At 38.0% G+C, this 19230-nt stretch overlaps 1 protein-coding gene across 2 annotated transcripts in view; it reads left to right on the plus strand.

The window, feature by feature from the left end:
* LOC136260891 (uncharacterized) overlaps nt 1–19230 on the plus strand; it is a 61093-nt gene that overhangs the window by 25965 nt on the left and 15898 nt on the right. For both annotated transcript variants that reach the window (XM_066054794.1, XM_066054795.1), the window contains 2 exons: nt 15090–15145; nt 15757–15870. In XM_066054794.1, the coding sequence (XP_065910866.1) occupies nt 15090–15145; nt 15757–15870 (170 nt within the window). The remainder of the gene's footprint in view (nt 1–15089; nt 15146–15756; nt 15871–19230) is intronic.

The raw sequence follows: 19230 nt of genomic DNA on the forward strand, positions 1-19230 counted from the left end.
CAGTTTAACAGCACCAAGGGGTAGTCACTTCCATACCACCAACTGATGCACTTGCAACCAGGATCAAGAAGTTTAGCTACTCGATATCTGAAGCTGATTTGTTGCGAGGAACATCTACTGAAACGCTAGCTATTAAGTGGGCATGAATGTCCAGATGTACTGTATGAAGATGCATAGAACTACCTCAAACTGATGCCCAGTCTTTATACACATGAGCAACTAAAATCTTATTAAAAGTCAAGAGGAGTTCAGTGTAAACGGATGGGTGAGTGATACCTGTAGTGTTTGCACTGTCAGTAGATCCATAGTTCTTGTTTACAGCACTTGTAAAACATTCTCAAAGCTTTTCCTTACCCTGAAGGTATGGGGTTTCAGTTAAGGCCATCATCATTAAATTCCTTGTTTCCCGTCACCACCTGCATCAATTTTTAGGTAGTTGCACCATATTTAATTATTTGATTATACTTTATAGATCACTTGTATACACTGTTTCATGATAGAAGAAGGCACAGATTGATCAAGCTTTAAGGTAAATGCATTAGCTGTGCCTAGAAACATAGCAGAAGGGTGGAAGATACAGTCCTGCGTGCAACATGGCAGCCTTCAATATCGAGATACTCTAATAGAGCAGTCAGCAACTGAAATATCAAGAATCGAGTGTATAATAAATAATCACCGCCCGCCCACATTATTTTTGTTCCATTGGGTGACAGGAAACAACCAATATAATAATGATGACCTAAACAGAGTGTCACTTTTTGAAGTGTCCCCTTTTCTGAAATCAGCAAATAGATTTCACCACACCAAAGCATAAGTGCAAGCAAGCTGTCACTGAAGGCTGTGGAGAGCCCACTACAAAAGTAAGAAGTTTTCTACTCCTAAGTCTACTGATTCTGATTTAGCCACTTTCATAATGAAATATCTCAAGGGCTAGGAAAAGCAGTTGTGCTGTGATTGATGGCAGAGTATAATGACTCGTATGTCCAACAAACAGAATCGGGTTTTTTTTATCTAAACCTTTAACAGACCTGCATGAGCCAAGAACTGACATACAATGACCTTTTGACCAAATATGAGCATATTTATGGGCCTGTATCTTTTACATTAACCAAGCAGTCATGGTGGAGGAGCATACAAGAGATCAGAGTAAATGTCATGCTTGGTTTGACCAAAGTGCAGGCAGGATAACAGTATCCAAGTTGCATGAAGGCTTGCACACTAGCAACCATCTGTTTCTCTGATCAAAGTTATATGCTATCCCAAGTTTACATCCTCTGCATGCCAGTATGAGTGCAAGCATGAAGATATTGCCAGGGTAGCATACACAAACAAATACACAAGCTTGTCATGAAAAATTTATGGTGACACAATGTGGCCTTATTTTAGATCCAGAATTTCCATTCATGTGCCTCACCCGATGGTCTAGTCTATTGTGTCATGTTTTAGAAATCAAGTGTCCTTTCTCTTGCAAAAATGAGGCATTCTCTGAGGCCATTCTTGATAATCCTTCCTTTTCCTCAGAACATGACAGTAACACTTTAAGAAGATTACATGCATGAACTATTATCAAGTCCAACTGCAAATGAAACTATGTCATGTACAATACTGCAATTATGTAGCTAGGAAAGAAGATGAAATAATTTTACCAGAAGGTTGAACTGGATTCTGATTTTATTGACTCTACTATACGTGATGTCGAGCCATTTATTAAATTAGCCATATTGCCTGAATTAGTGGGAAAGTGGTTTAGAAGGAACCAATAATGCCACTACATTGGTCAGGCAGTACAGCTATTAGTGATGCAGATGGTACAAGTTCAATAATCGTTGATGTAAGCGAAGTAGATTCTACTAACTCTCAGGTTGATGAGGGAGATGCCACTGCTAGCTTTAGGAACAATGATGTCCATGCTATTCTAATGACCAGCAAGGGTACTGCTATTGCAGTAAAGGGGAAGATTATGACATGATTTGCTGTGATAGCAGAGACTGTGTGATAAAATGGTTTCATTTTCGTGCTTACAAATAATTGGAAAAGATGGCCAAAAGGAAAATATTATTGTCCAGACTGCCACAAGCTAAGGTAAGGAGCTCAAGGAAATCAAAGAAAACTGATTATTTTACATGTACCTTTCAATAACATAAATAATTATCAACAATGCACATTATGTCACATACTAAACATAAATATTAACAGTGTACATTATATAAAAAGATAGGTGTACTACCGAGTCACAACAATACATAGCGCACCTATTTTATCAATAGGAAATATGTTCTCCTTCATCACCTTTGAGCATATTAATAAAAAGAGTTGATTGCAATATCGAAAACTTTTGCCTCATCAGCCCAATAACTCTCTCAACATGTATCCTAACTCGAGACAGCTGGAAATCAGTCTAACTTAACTGTTTTTTTCCCCTAGTAAAGGATGTATCTTGTAAAGGATGTATCTTGATATCTGCACAGTGCAGCCTGATCAATTGTGAAGCCACAATCCACTAAGATGACATCTCCAGGCAACAATGTTGAAAGCAGAGCACAATTTTCAGTCAAATGTACATCGGATACCCTTCCGCCCCAGCCTTTTGAGTGATGCCTATTAAAAATTTGTATGTGTTATGCTTCCTATAGTTCAACCAAGTTTGAGCCCTTGTCATGCCAAATCTTGATGCGAAATATTTAAGCATAATTTCATCAAAGTAATTAAGAGCCGATCAAACACGGTACAGCCAGAAAAATGGCATTCAGGTATATAGCTAGCAAAACTGCAAAAGACGGTAGCCCGGTATAAAACTTCACCTGCTTATTGTTGTCTTCTAAACTCTGTCTGTCAGCCGATTGTAACCAATTGACCTTCATGTTCAGTTTGGCTTCTCTTGTTCTCAGGAGTTCAAGCTCTTTCATAGCCTTATACTTCTGGAGTAGTTCATCGTAGTCTAATTTAAATATTTCTTCAGCTCGTTATAATCTGTTGAGTTCATTTAACCTCAACATTTTTCTTACTCTAGCTCGTTCACCTTCTCTTGTTTCTTCTTCTCTTAACAATCTCTCCCTCTCATCTTCACGTCTCTTGCTCTCCTCCTCTAATCTTTGCCACCTGTTCTTCTTTCTTCCAGTTTTCTTGCTCCTTCTGCTAAACTCTGCACTCCTTTGCTTTTTCCTTTTGCTATTCAATTATCAGCCAGAATCTTGGTCTGTTCCAGTATCCTTCATTTTCTGGAGCCTGTTCTTTTTTGAAAATCTGCGACTAGCCGAGCTTCCATTTTTTCTCATTGTACTGTCAACACGTTTGATGATAGAGGACGTAGTTTGATGCAAACTGGTTGTTAGTTACTCTTTTTCTCCATTAATGACTGCATGTTTACTGGCTACATATGACCGTATGCTTCACTACATGGGTAGCTAGCTACCAATCCTTTCTGTTGACATGTAGCACTTCAATCCATTTATTTCTTTGATCCAGATATTTTGGAAAGTATAAAAACTCAATCCACTTCCTTTCACACATAGATAAGAACAAATCACAGCACAACACTCCCATCCGGCCTAGTTTGGCATCTTTTATCCCCTACGGCAAATGGCGGAGCAGCCCTAACACATGTTTGTGTGAGCTAGGTACTTAGAAATAACTATCATGCCCGCTGATCAAGACACACGGTAGTGTGTCGTGCGGCCCAAGAAGCCGGCGCGTAACACCCGTGAGTATATTGACAGGAAGAAAGAAAACGCAATTTTCGCACCTCCGTAGCTCTGTGCTGCCTTGATGAAACAAGACGATTTTTGCTGTGGACACTCCCTCCACCTTCAGCACTCCACATTCTAAATTTGAACGACATCGCTTCAAGTGTTCCCGAGATATGCGACTTCAAAAATTGGCTTAGTTTCTTCGTTTTTTTTTTCTTCCTCTTTTCGCACACTTACAAAAATTGCTATAAAACGCGAACGCCATATCCGATCGCCTTGAAAGTTGGCACACAGAAGGGGGGTATAAAGGCGCTTCTCTGTACCAACTTTGGCTGGAATACGATAAACAGGCAAAGAGTTATGAGCGATTATTCACGAAAAGTAACACCAATATGTTGTCACGCCTACAGGGTAAACCGCGTATGGGAAGAAGCTGAAAATCGGTGGGTGAATAGGTTAACTATTGAACCTCAACCCTATTGTGGTTTGAAAGAAATCGAGCTAAAAACCAGGAAGATACAACGAAAAAACCAACAGTGTGTAACAATTACGCAATCGAGATTAGCTAATAAAAAACGACTGCTTTCCACGCCTACCAGGTAAACCGCTTGGGGTAATGCTTTGAAAATCGCTGTACAGATGGAGTTATCATCTTAGAAAGGCTCTTCAATGGTGTAGAAGAATCAGACTTAAAGCCACGGAGTTATAACACGAAATCCAGCTTGGTGTAGCAAGTGCGAGATCGAGATACTCTAATAGAGCAGTCATCCTAATAGAGCAGTCATCCTAATAGAGCAGTCACCCGAAGAGAATTCAAGAGATCAGTTAGAAACAAGTAACCTGTATAGAGATCAGCTACAAACAAGTCACCCTGTAGAGAGATCAGCCACAAACAATTCACCCTGTAGAGAGATCAGCTAGAAGAAGTTACCTTGTAGGGAATTCATGCAACTATAGAAAGAGATAATTCAGCTAGAAGAAATCACCTTGTAGAGTTCAGCTACAAAGAAACCATAATGTAGAGAGTTCAGCTGCAAACAAATCACCTTGTAGAGAGTTCAGCTACAAAGAAACCATCATGTGGAGAGTTCAGCTACAAACAAATCACCTGTAGAGAGTTCAGCTACAAACCAATCTCCCTCTAGAGAGATCAGCTAGAAGAAGTTACCTTGTAGAGAGTTCAGTTACAAAGAAACCACCATGTAGAAAGTTCAGCTACAAACTAGTGACCTTGTGGAGACATCAGCTAGAAGAAGCTACCTTGTAGAGAGTTCTAGCTACAAAGAAACCATTCTGTACAGAGCTCAGTTGCAAACAAATCACCTGTACAGAATTCAGCTACAAACAAATCACCCTGTAGAAAGATCAGCTAGAAGAAGTCACCTTGTAGAGAGTTCAGCTACAAAGAAACCACCATGTAGGGAGTTCAGCTAGAAGAAGTTACCTTGTAGAGAGTTCAGCTACGAAGAAACCATCATGAAGAGAGTTCAGCTGCAAACAAATCTCCCTGTAGAGAGTTTAGTTAGAAGAAGTTACCTTGTAGAGAGTTCAGCTACAAAGAAACCATTCTGTAAAGAGCTCAGCTGCAAACAAATCACCCTGTAGAGAGATCAGCTAGAAGAAGTTACCTTGTAGAGAGTTCAGCTACAAAGAAACCACCATATAGAGAGTTCAGATGCAAACAAATCACTCTGTAGAAAAATCAGCTACAAACAAATCACCCTGTAGAAAGATCAGCTAGAAGAAGTCACCTTGTAGAGAGTTCAGCTACAAAGAAACCATCATGAAGAGAGTTCAGCTGCAAACAAATCTCCCTTTAGAGAGTTCAGTTAGAAGAAGTTACCTTGTAGAGAGTTCAGCTACAAAGAAACCATTCTGTAAAGAGCTCAGCTGCAAACAAATCACCTTTATAGAATTCAGCTACAAACAAATCATCCTGTAGAGAGATCAGCTAGAAGAAATTGCCTTGTAGAGAGTTCAGCTACAAAGAAACCATCATCTAGATAGTTCAGCTGCAAACAAATCACCTTGTAGAGAGTTCAGCTACAAACAAATCTCCCTGTACAGAGATCAGTTAGAAGAAGTTACCTTGTAGAGAGTTCAGCTACAAAGAAACCATCATGAAGAGAGTTCAGCTGCAAACAAATCTCCCTGTAGAGAGTTCAGTTAGAAGAAGTTACCTTGTAGAGAGTTCAGCTACAAAGAAACCATCATGAAGAGAGTTCAGCTACAAACAAATCACCCTGTAGAGAGATCAGCTAGAAGAAGTCACCTTGTAGAGAGTTCAGCTACAAAGAAACCACCATATAGAGAGTTCAGATGCAAACAAATCACCCTGTAGAAAAATCAGCTACAAACAAATCACCCTGTAGAAAGATCAGCTAGAAGAAGTCACCTTGTAGAGAGTTCAGCTACAAAGAAACCATCATGAAGAGAGTTCAGCTGCAAACAAATCTCCCTGTAGAGAGTTCAGTTAGAAGAAGTTACTTTGTAGAGAGTTCAGCTACAAAGAAACCATTCTGTAAAGAGCTCAGCTGCAAACAAATCACCTGTATAGAATTCAGCTACAAACAAATCACCATGTAGAGAGATCAGCTAGAAGAAATTACCTTGTAGAGAGTTCAGCTACAGTAAAAAGAAACCACCATGTAGAGAATTCAGCTGCAAAGAAATCACCCTGTAAAAAAATCAGCTACAAACAAATCACCCTGTAGAAAGATCAGCTAGAAGAAGTCACCTTGTAGAGAGTTCAGCTACAAAGAAACCATCATGAAGAGAGTTCACCTGCAAACAAATCTCCCTGTAGAGAGTTCAGTTAGAAGAAGTTACCTTGTAGAGAGTTCAGCTACAAAGAAACCATTCTGTAAAGAGCTCAGCTGCAAACAAATCACCTTTATAGAATTCAGCTACAAACAAATCACCCTGTAGAGAGATCAGCTAGAAGAAATTACCTTGTAGAGAGTTCAGCTACAGTAAAAAGAAACCACCATGTAGAGAATTCAGCTGCAAAGAAATCACCCTGTAAAAAAATCAGCTACAAACAAATCACCCTGTAGAAAGATCAGCTAGAAGAAGTCACCTTGTAGAGAGTTCAGCTACAAAGAAACCATCATGAAGAGAGTTCAGCTGCAAACAAATCTCCCTGTAGAGAGTTCAGTTAGAAGAAGTCACCTTGTAGAGAGTTCAGCTACAAAGAAACCATTCTGTAAAGAGCTCAGCTGCAAACAAATCACCTTTATAGAATTCAGCTACAAACAAATCACCCTGTAGAGAGATCAGCTAGAAGAAATTACCTTGTAGAGAGTTCAGCTACAAAGAAACCATCATCTAGATAGTTCAGCTGCAAACAAATCACCTGTAGAGAGTTCAGCTACAAACAAATCTCCCTGTAGAGAGATCAGCTAGAAGAAGTTACCTTGTAGAGAGTTCAGCTACAAAGAAGCCATCATGAAGAGAGTTCAGCTGCAAACAAATCTCCCTGTAGAGAGTTCAGTTAGAAGAAGTTACCTTGTAGAGAGTTCAGCTACAAAGAAACCATCATGAAGAGAGTTCAGCTACAAACAAATCACCCTGTAGAGAGATCAGCTAGAAGAAGTCACCTTGTAGAGAGTTCAGCTACAAAGAAACCACCATATAGAGAGTTCAGATGCAAACAAATCACCCTGTAGAAAGATCAGCTACAAACAAATCACCCTGTAGAAAGATCAGCTAGAAGAAGTCACCTTGTAGAGAGTTCAGCTACAAAGAAACCATCATGAAGAGAGTTCACCTGCAAACAAATCTCCCTGTAGAGAGTTCAGCTACAAAGAAACCATTCTGTAAAGAGCTCAGCTGCAAACAAATCACCTGTATAGAATTCAGCTACAAACAAATCACCCTGTAGAGAGATCAGCTAGAAGAAATTACCTTGTAGAGAGTTCAGCTACAGTAAAAAGAAACCACCATGTAGAGAATTCAGCTGCAAAGAAATCACCCTGTAGAAAATTCTGCCACAAACAAATTGCCCTGTAGAAAAATCAGTTTAAAAAAGTTATCTTGTAGAGAGTTCAGCTACAAAGAAATCACCATGTAGAGAGTTCAGCTAGAAGAAATTACCTTGTAGAGAGTTCAGCTACAAAGAAACCATCATCTAGATAGTTCAGCTGCAAACAAATCACCTGTAGAGAGTTCAGCTACAATCAAATCTCCCTGTAGAGAGATCAGCTAGAAGAAATTACCTTGTAGAGAGTTCAGCTACAGTAAAAAGAAACCACCATGTAGAGAGTTCAGCTGCAAAGAAATCACCCTGTAGAAAATTCTGCCACAAACAAATTGCCCTGTAGAAAGATCAGTTAGAAGAAGTTATCTTGTAGAGAGTTCAGCTACAAAGAAACCACCATGTAGAGAGTTCAGCTAGAAGAAATTACCTTGTAGAGAGTTCAGCTACAAAGAAACCATCATCTAGATAGTTCAGCTGCAAACAAATCACCTGTAGAGAGTTCGGCTACAAACAAATCTCCCTGTAGAGAGATCAGTTAAAAGAAGTTACCTTGTAGAGAGTTCAGCTACAAAGAAACCATTTTGTAAAGAGCTCAGCAGCAAAAAAATCACCTGTACAGAATCCAGCTACAAATAAATCACCCTGTAGAGAGAACAGCTAGAAGAAGTTACCTTGTTGATAGTTCAGCTACAAACAAATCACCCTGTAGAGAGATCAGCTAGAAGAAGTTGCCTTGAAGAGTGTTCAGTTACACAGAAACCACCATGGACAGTTCTGTAATAAATATATGTATTATATATATATAATTTGTACATTTACTGATAAAATCAGAAATATTTAAGGTACATCTGCTTCATCTTTTCTTCTTCCTGTGGTAAAGAAAAAAAGATAGGTTAAAAAAGTCCCAAAGCAGGCCATAGGCCGGCTTTGGGGTATACAAATACAAAAAGAAGTGAAATCTAATCCAAAACAGCTAAGCTGTAAAAAAAGTGTGCGGCCCTCAAAAAGGCTATGGTGAAAAAAGATGTGAAATCCAAGGTGGCGGCCAAGAAATGGCTGTGATGGTAGGTTAATGGTAAAAATTTTAATAACAACAATTCAGGTGAATTTTGTGCCAATTGACCAAGCGGCACCAAAATTCACCTGAATTGTTGTTATTAAAATTTTTACCATTAACCTACCATCACAGCCATTTCTTGGCCGCCACCTTGGATTTCACATCTTTTTTCACCATAGCCTTTTTGAGGGCCGCATACTTTTTTTACAGCTTGGCTGTTTTAGCTCTACAGCAATACTAATAACAACCCATTTATGATAATGATACCTAACACAGATTATTTACCAATGCAAAATATACAATTCGCAAAGATATAGTCCACAAAATAAAACACTAAAATCATTGAATATACCAAATGATTTTGTTAAATATACCAAATAATTCATTGAACATATCAAATAATATAATAATTTATTGCACATACAAAATAATTCATTGCACATATCAAATTCATTTTGAAACATATGACCTACCACATGAATGTTATATTAGGATATTTCAACATGCGGTGACCGTTCTATTAGAGTATATCGATCTTAACTAATTTTTTCTTCACAACGTACAGAAAATCTAATTGTTACCATGTTTGCACACTATCCCATTCTGCATCATGCAAAATAGGCAGAGTTTCAGCTACTCTAATAACCAATGCACAAAAATTGTGCCTATTATGCTGGCATTATGCTCATTGCTTTTGGCTACCTATTATGCCCTAAATTATGCTGGCATAATTGGCGCAGACCTAGAGACTAAATTACCTCAGCCTGCAACCTTGGTGATTAATTGTGGGTAGTTGTCTGAGGGGCTCTAAATAATGTAGAAACCAATATCAACCCATTGTATGTGATTTCGAAAATTTCCCGCTAGGTTGAGAAAATGGCAAACTGTGTGCACTAGCATTGGGATTTATCCTTAACTTGAGTTGATTGTGTCAGTTCCACTGCACCCAGGTGTGACATTCATAGCCATTGCATGACTATAGTGCCAGTATCTAATAGTTACTATGCGGGGCTAGAAAAACACTTGTCTTGTCCAGAAAGTAATCAAGAATAGGCTTGAGTCAAATATGCTCAAAATGTTTCCCAAAATGCTTTCAGAAATTTCCTCAAAATTTCTACCTATTATGCTCTTTCAGTGTTTCCATTATGCTTACATTATGCTCCAAAGTTGGCAGCATTTCTAACAATTATCTTGGAAAATTTCAACCAGTGAATGCTCTATTAGAGTATTTCACTACAGAGTGACTGTTCTATTAGAGAGTATCAATACTAGGAGCTGTGTACAGTGCTATTGAGTGCTCTATTGCAGTTTCCACTGAGTGCTCTATTAGGGAGCATTGATCTATTTTCATGGAAATAAGCTCCATAGTTTGAAATATCCACCTAATATACTAGCATTATGCTGGCATAGCACTCAAGCCTATTATGCTTTTTATTATGCCGGCATATTTGACGCAGGCCCAATCAAGAAACAAATTGTGAGTGCTAGCATCAAGATTTATCCTTCAAGTTTGTTGTGTCAGCGCCGCACCATCGGACATTGGTATTGAATGCCTAGTTGAATGCTTATGATGCCTGTCTTGTCCAGAAATTAAGCTACCAGTAAAAAGGACATTTTTGTTTTTGGCTTTGCTGATTTTCGTTTGATGAATGTAGTAGCCAGCCATTGGTGAGACCACAGGTTACTATCTATTTAGTAACCCCACCACAGGGTTTCTATTGGATTTTGTAACCTCAGACATCAAAGGAAATATTACGTAGTTTTCTAATACTTTAATAGAGCACACATTTTTGAGGATTCAAACATAGAATCTAGAATTTTCATTGGTATTATTTCTATTATACAGATTTAAGCTAGATTTTTCATTTATAAAGTCAAAATTAAGCTAGAGAAGCAACTATGATAGCAGTGGCTTAGTGGTTAAGGATTTGGATGTTTAGTTGGAGGCCTCTGGTTCAAACTCTAAGAATTTTTCTTGACATTTTTGAAGCACTTCTTTTCCCAGCATAATGACTGTTCTAGTAGAGTATCACATCTCTGCAATTTTCAGTTGTTTGACTTTAGCTTTGTAACTCTGTAACTGTTACTCGTTTTTTCAAGCCATTGAACAGCACTGCTAACCTATGTACAGACTATATTTCAAATTATTTCAATAATTGGTTTATATTTAGTCTATAGCCATGACAAAAGTTCAGGCTTTTTAAAGTGAGATCATATCACCATGGATGTTATTGGATTTATGACAAACTTTGTGCTTGTGAATTCACCTTTATATTATGCTCTTCATCTGTATGAAATTTGTAGATGATCGAATTGTGCATTGCTTTTACTACCGTATAGCGGGTTATTTTCCCAAGGTGCAAATTTTCCCGATTGAAGAACCTTTAGCTTAAGCAGAAATTTTCCCGATTCAGAAATTCCTGACCACCACACTACAGTAAAAATCTCATGTGAGTTACTTTTGCACCTGTCAACGCAGAATGAGTGCAGTCTGAGGTGCCGTCAGTATAGAATCTGCTGTTCAAGGTCACCATGTGTACAAGAGCGTCTGGACGCCGGTAATAGGTGAGCTGCTTGTTTGTAAACGAGAGCGACACAATATTCATGATCCATTTGCTGTGGCTGTATACAAGGGATCCATCATTGTAGGCCACGTTTCTCGGCGTATTTCTGCATGCAATGTGCCACACTTTTCTTGGAAACAGTTGGTGCTGTATTATGTACAAGATTACAGGACATAGGAGATATGTGCATGATTTACCAAAAGGCGGCGTGGAAGTGCCTTGTCATGCACCTTATTTTTCATGGAGAAGAGTTCGACATTGAAAAGATCAGAAGTCTAGTCGTTTTACTCAACACAACACAATTAATTGATAAAATCAAAATTGTGGATGGTTATTCCGAGAAAGAGATTGTAGAAATAATAAAGATGTCATCAGTGAAGATGTTACTCTGGTCAAGAATGAATGTGCGGAAACTTACAGCCAGTACAGCAGTGACCAATATGGTGACAATTCTTTATATCATGCTACTCCAATCAAGGCTGAGATTGAAGACCCAGAGATGAAAAGCATAAAACAAGCAGCTGCTTTAGGTAGTGAACGAGTACATATACTCCTTGTAATTGTGTTGGCATCATCTAAAGCATCATCACCAGATTTGTTGTTGCTATAGGTTTCTGGGTTTCAGCAGTACCTTCAGACCAACCCCAAAGCTCAGTGCAACGTATGTCTTCTCCATGGCGAAATATCACAATATCACCTCAAGGGTTAGTACAAGAAGTACTGCGATCACCTGAATTCAAGGGAGATCCTGAGGGAGAATCTGTAATTACACTGGATTTAGACAATGGGACATCTTGCGGTACGTCTAAATCTAAAGCCTTGGCAATGTCTACATTTTATGGTAAGAAAACTAGCATGAAGAAAGGATACCCTAGTTCAGAGATAAGGCGTAAGAATTCACGTGAAGTACAATGGGTGAAACTAGGCAAATCTAGTCTTTCCAAATTTGATAGGGAAGAAATTGATGGTGGTAGCAGGTTAAATGATCAACATATAAATTATGCACAAGCCATGATCAAATCCCAGTTTTCCGTGGAGGGGCTACAGTGTACCCTATTCCAAACTTCTCGACAGCCTTCACAAAATGAAATACAAATTATCCATTCCTATGGTAACCATTGGATTGTTGCCAGTGACTGACCTTGCTCTCAGAAAAGGGACACATGTATGTATATGATTCATTGTATGATTCTGTTGATGAGGACACTCTAAAATCCATTAAATTTTTGTTTAAAAATGAGTCAATCAAGGTGCAGATGAGTGAAGTTCAAAAACAATGTGGAGATGATATGATGATTGTGGCCTATTCACAATTGCCTATGCTGTTCAACTGGCTAAGAAATGTGATCCAGCAAAGGTAAAATATCGTCAGTACCAGATGAGATCACATGTAATAACTGCTTTGAGAAGGGTAAAATGACAACTTTTCCTACTCAGCGTTCGAAGAAGTGACTATCTGGAACTTGACTGTTAAACTATTATATAGCTAACATGATTAAGATAATGTTTTAATAATACACATGAAAGTCAAAATTATAATACTTAATGTTGTCAATGTTGTATATATGTATGTACAGCTGTACCTGTTAGACAATTTGATACACATACATAGCTATGCAAGGTACAATAGTGAATTAAACAGATTGTTTCTTTAACACATTGATGATTCCAGAAGCTTTGATACCATTTTTAATGATGCTAGGATTATTCTTTAAATATTTGTGTGCTTCTTTAAGCCATGTAGCATTCAAGGGTTTCATTACTGAAGGGTGCAGGTCAACAGGTACATGCCGGCATTCTTCTAAATCCTTAAATACCATCTGCAAGTACCAATCCCCAAACTGCTTCTTCAGAACTCTTGTTAACACCGAGGTCCATTGGTTGCAATTTATTAGTGCAGTAAGCAGGAATATTTACAACAGAAATATTGTTCTGCTCTAATAATTAGTAAGTAGAATCCGTAGTTTGACCCTTAAAGGTATCAAACAGAACCATTGCAGGAAAATTTTCTGACAGACCTGACTCTCTCCTTGTATTTTTTACATACGGTAACAAAACCAATTCTATATACTCAAGTGTTTTCTGTTCATTGGATCAATGGTTGTCAGTGCGGGTGGTATGCCAATCCTGGGGCAACTTGACTTTAGGTAAACAAGCCGATGTTTTCCCCTGATACATTAGTTGGAAAGGTAGCAGATTTGCAGTACGTGATCCACAAACAACAGCAGTAATCTGTCATTTGTCATCCAAGGCTAAAAGCTCAACATGTTGCTCACCCTTTTGATCCATGGTCCATGCAGAACCAGGAACAATGCTAATTCCCGGTCCCAGTTCAAAATTAAATCATCTGGGATTTCTTGTAGCTCTTTAACCATGACAATATCAGCTAAGAATTGGCCTTTGATGGCATCAAAATCATTGACCAGATATTTTGTAGTTGTACTACCCCTTCTTTTAACAATTTTCATACAATACAATAATGATTTTTCCCAATCTGATGTTATTCTTATAGGGCCATCCTCACCCGTAGACTCATCAGCTATTAATCCCGTGTTGTACTTTCTAATAATTGCTCTTGCAGCTGCCATTGTTATCTCTGTTGTAACTAGCCCACCTCCTTCGCGAACACTTCTAATGTAAGATTTTACCTCCTGTCAAGTGTATCCCCCAGAAGTAATGGTCAACCACGTTTTGCAACAGGTAGCACAGGTATTGCAGAAACTTCCTCACCAGCTTTTTGTTTCGTTTCCATCTCCCTATTGTATGTTGTAACCCATGCACCCTCGCACAGAACTCTCATCAATAACTTTATCTGTAGTGCTGAATTTCCTAGCAGCTCGACTATTGCCATTTTCAATAGCATATCTTGCTACTTTTTCCTTGAATTCTGAAGCATACTTATTGTAAATGCCCCTCTTTTCACCAGTAGACTTGAGCTTGCTAGAACCATGGCCACTCACATTTATGGCACGCATGACTTCAGCGTTAGCAGCTGCAATTGTAGAGGGAAGTATTTTGCTGTTCAATGGCCCCCTGGGATCTGGAAAATGAGCTTCACTCCGCTTCTTAGAGAAATAATCTAAAAGTGATCTCGACTTAATCGCCAGCTGACAATCGCGCCAAAATTATCTTAATCACACATTTTTTATAGCTAGCTAACTATCATTCAGAATAAAATTTCCCAAGTCATGAGCTCATTCGGGAAATTCGGGAAAATTTACACCTCGGGGAAAATAACCTGCTATACAGTAGGAAAGTGTGCAAAAAATAATCTAGGCCTCTGTAGGAAGAAAAAATCAAAACTGTGTGCCTTTAGCTGGAGTGAATTCAATCAAATTTACTGTGTGGCCTACCCTACTTGGCGGACACTTATAATGAAAAATGGTGTAGGGACTATAGAGCTATGCATGCATGAAAATTTTGATTTTCTTTCTGTCAGTATATACTGTGTGGTGCACCGGTTTTCTTGGTGTACAACACAGTTGAACACACTACTGTGTATTTTGATTATACTGATTCATTTAGCCTTTAATATATATCAATGAAGTTGAAGGAGCTGAGTATGTATTGATGGGCTTTGTTTAGTAAAGCATTCAACACTTAACAAATTCTAGTAACATAGATGTTCGGTTAAATGAGGATCCACCATAGAAATTATGGTCCCTACAGTAATTAGAATGTAGTTCATGTGCATCTGAATTCGATATTTCATAGCCTGCCATGTTGTCATGTTTTCTGATAATGCTTTCTATTCATTGATATATACCAAGATGTATAGCACAGCAAAATTTTGTTTATTTCAGATTTCAGTTTCCTCAGATATATATTGTATACAACACTGTCAGCTGGATGATAATCTGTAAGTTTCAACTATAAGTGTTTTCTACTTGTGTATGTGAATTCTGGAGTGTTGACATTAAATGTGAAGGTCATTAATTGGGACACAGTGTACATTAACATACAGTATTGTTTATCTGAACACGAGAAGTGATCGTTCTATTAGAGTATTTAGTCAACTGTATGTTCTATTAGAGCAACACATGTGTACCAGTTCAACACCATAAGTGTTCAAATAAATGACTTTGTTATATACAAGGCTAAGTTCAATAGCACTAACAGAACATACATTTGATATCCTACAACACTTGGGTATGTGTCAACATGGCTTTCCACTGGTTGATATAAACCATTGCATTCTTGTCACTTATCAACCGATCTCTTCAGATGACATGATATAACTTGTACTGTTAGTGTGGCTGTAAGGCTACTGCATTAGGATTTTTATTAGGAGGTTATGTATATATACACTTTTTGTTTGTCTACAGAGAAGACCTGACAGTTGACCAATCATTACAATAGCATACAATAGTTTGCTACTTGAATGTTTATAACTAGCTGTGCATGTACTTATGTATGTGTATTTATGGTAATGAATGGATACCGAATCTGTGTATGTTTGTTTCATTGTAGTATGCCTTATTATGTTGCAAGGAGTGGCGGAACTGTCTGGACATTCATTGATGTGTTCAGATCGCGATGTTAGAATAAGCATGGACAATCCAACACACTTTTGTAGATTCCAAGGTACAAGTGTTATGTGTATCAGTACAGTCTAGTTATGTATGAACCAGATTCCACAAAGGCTAGTGTAAAAACATGTAATATCAAAACTACCACCTTTCCTGTAGTACATTGTTTAATTACAACCAGGCCGTTTGTTGGTGTAGGCATCTTATGTACATCTGTGTGTGTGTAGTGTGTGTGTAGTGTGTGTGTGTGTTTGTGTGTGTGTGTGTGTATGTGTGTGTGTAGTATATGTGTGTGTAGTGTGTGTGTGTGTGTGTAGTGTGTGTAGTGTGTGTGTGTGTAGTGTGTGTACATGTGTGTGTGCCGTCAATCTCCTTGTGACAGCCAACCTGTAGCTAACTAATCCCTTATCATGTGGAGGAAACCAGGCAGCACCATGGATTGCTGATAAGAGGAAATAATCTATATGTATCAGCAACACACTAAGTATCTAGACCACACCAACAGATCCAGGCCTCCTGCTATTGTCCTGGCCTTTCTAGATTCCTATGGGTTGTCCCACGTGTCCTTGGTTCAAAACTTCTAATTAGGCTTATGCTTATTACTGTATTTTAAGCATACAGTAAGAGGCTAGCAAAGCATTAAGAATTCTTCCTGCATATTGGGAACATTTTTCTACATTTTTTTGTTGAAATGTGGAATGCACATGTCCTAATTAAAGTAAATAATAGCTGTACTACACATTTTTACCCCAATTCATATCAAAACATGTAATATTACCACTACTATACAATTAATTTATTCCAGCAATGAAAAAATAGTTTACCAAGATATTCTATGAATGATGGTAACTTTTTACAACATCCATGTTGTAATACTGAGTCTGGTTGTTAGGTGCATGTGCCTAATAAAAGTTCATGAAAAATAGTGTGAGTAACGTAGTTGTTGAGCGCATGCGTCTAATAGATAAATGTCGTCGTAATTATTATGGATTTACTTTGTTGGGGTGGTGTGAATTGCAGTCATTACATGTACCAATTAATATATTGAGTCCAGTTTTTGTGCACTGAATCATTCATGTGAAGCATACTACAGAAGACCGCTTCACTTGGTAATAATAGTAAAGACACGTATTTTGGCTTTGTACTTCATGAAATTTTGTGCTATATACTATTAGCAAACCTCTAGCATTTCCTCTCTTGTATAGCTTCGTCTCATGTTGTAGCTTCATGTTTGTCCACATGTACTTTTCAACCATGATTAAGTACATAAACGATATGTGCTAGTACCATTGTTTCATATCTCTTGTTTCACTATTTATATTGCTTGAATCCTACTTCATTTTAAAATAAAATTTACTAGTTTGTTCAGTTGTTTTGTAAGCTATGATATAGCTACACATGTGACTGTTCTATTAGAATATTAAATGTGGCTTTTGTATCAGAGTGGCTGTTTTATTAGAGTGTCTTGAAGACAACTGGCCTTGTCATCGACTGACTGTATAGTTAACTATTATAGCCTACGTAGTGTATTATTTTAGTATTATTAGTAACATAGGCTTTATTTGGAATGTATGGTGTAATTGTTGTCACATGCTTACAAGTCAATAAGATGGAGTCATAGTACGTTTCTCGCAGTCTCGACTGTATCCGTGGATAACAAAGCAATCCTTTGGTAATCATCTCCGAACCTGTCGCATCTGTCACACCTACTCTACAGGCCTACATGATATATTTAAGGAGTCGTCTTCCATTCTTTGTTTTCACTGTGCTACCAGTCTGAGGTATGGTTAATATGATTGATTGCAATAACTAGTATGGCTAGCATTATAATAATTTTGTGGCATCTAAATACGGATAGTATTGGTACAGAAAGTTAATGCCTTGGTATGGTTTTGTTGCATGAAGAAGATGATGACCAGCATGATTGAAGATAAAAGGAAATTCAAGGTGCAGAGAATAGACACTTGTCAGAACCTCAAAAGGCACATACATATCACTGGTGAGTTTACTGCATATTATGGTGGTCATATAATGCTAGCTTTGTGACTGGTAAGGCAGGCAGGCGGGCAGGTAGGCATGCAGACCATAAATTTATAAATTTTTTTGTGTTTTCTTGTTAAACCAGGCGCACGCCCACAGCCGACCGAAGGCCGGCTGTGGGCGTGCGCCTGGTTTACTGAAATTGTTTTCGTAAAATTGTGTGTGTGTGTACCTATCTACCTATCTATGTTTGTCCGTACGCACCCACGTGAGCAAAATCGTTTAATAACGGTAAAAGCAGCTTTTACGTAAGAAGTATTATTTTATTATTATTATTATTATTATTACTGTGTCAACTTCGCAAGCGAAGACTTTACACAGGGGGGGGAGGGGGGATTTATGCAATTACAATTGATTAATTTGATTCTTAAATTGTTCAATAGAGGTAATTTCTTTGATGTGATTAGGTAAGTTATTCCAGATATTACAAGCATTAGGTCCGAGCGAGTGCTGATAAGTGTCTGTTCTTGCAAATGGAACTAAAATATTATTCGCGTGAGATCTTCTTGTGATGGTGGATTCTGCTGTTGTTGTGGCATTAAACGAAATTATGTCACTGAGTGGGACACATGTCAAGTTATGAATGATCTTAAAAAGGAAGCACAAACGGAAGTCATGTCTACGAGTATCTAGTTGTTGCCACCCAAGTTGTTGAATCATACTTGATACACTGCTAGTACGATAAAAATTGTTTGTAACAAACCTTGCAGCTCTTCGATTAATCTTCTCTAACTTCTCTATGTCTCTGCTTTGCCATGGCGACCAAATGATACTTGCATATTCTAATTGTGGTCGGACTAAGGAAAAATAGGCAGTTTCTTTGAGGTGTTGATTATTTAATTTAAGATTTCTTCTTAGGAAGGACAAGGTACGGCTGGCTTTAACAGTAATATTGTGTATATGTTTGGACCACTTAAGATCTGATTGTATAGCAACGCCCAGGTACTTACAATTCTCAACTATTTATAACGGAGTGTCGTGCAGGTAATAGTCAGATATTATCTTGTGTTTTGTGGCTCTAGTTACTCTTAAGACATGACATTTAGGTATGCTAAATTTAAGTAGCCAGGTACTTTCCCATAGTTGTAAGGATTGCAAGTCTTCTTGGAGTTGTTGTACATCACTTACTGACATGATCTCCTTATATAATATAATGTCATCTGCAAAGAGGCAGATTTTACTGTGCTTTATATTGTCAACAACATCATTCATGTTGATTATAAATAGTATAGGGCCCAATACAGTTCCCTGAGGGACACCGGATGTTACAGGTACCAAATCAGACGAAACATTATCAATAGTCACACGTTGGTAACGATCTCTTAAAAAAGAAGAAATCCATTGATAGATATTGCCAACAATACCGTACCACTGA

The sequence above is a fragment of the Dysidea avara genome, chromosome 7 (genome assembly GCF_963678975.1).
Source record: "Dysidea avara chromosome 7, odDysAvar1.4, whole genome shotgun sequence".
NCBI lineage: Eukaryota > Metazoa > Porifera > Demospongiae > Dictyoceratida > Dysideidae > Dysidea > Dysidea avara.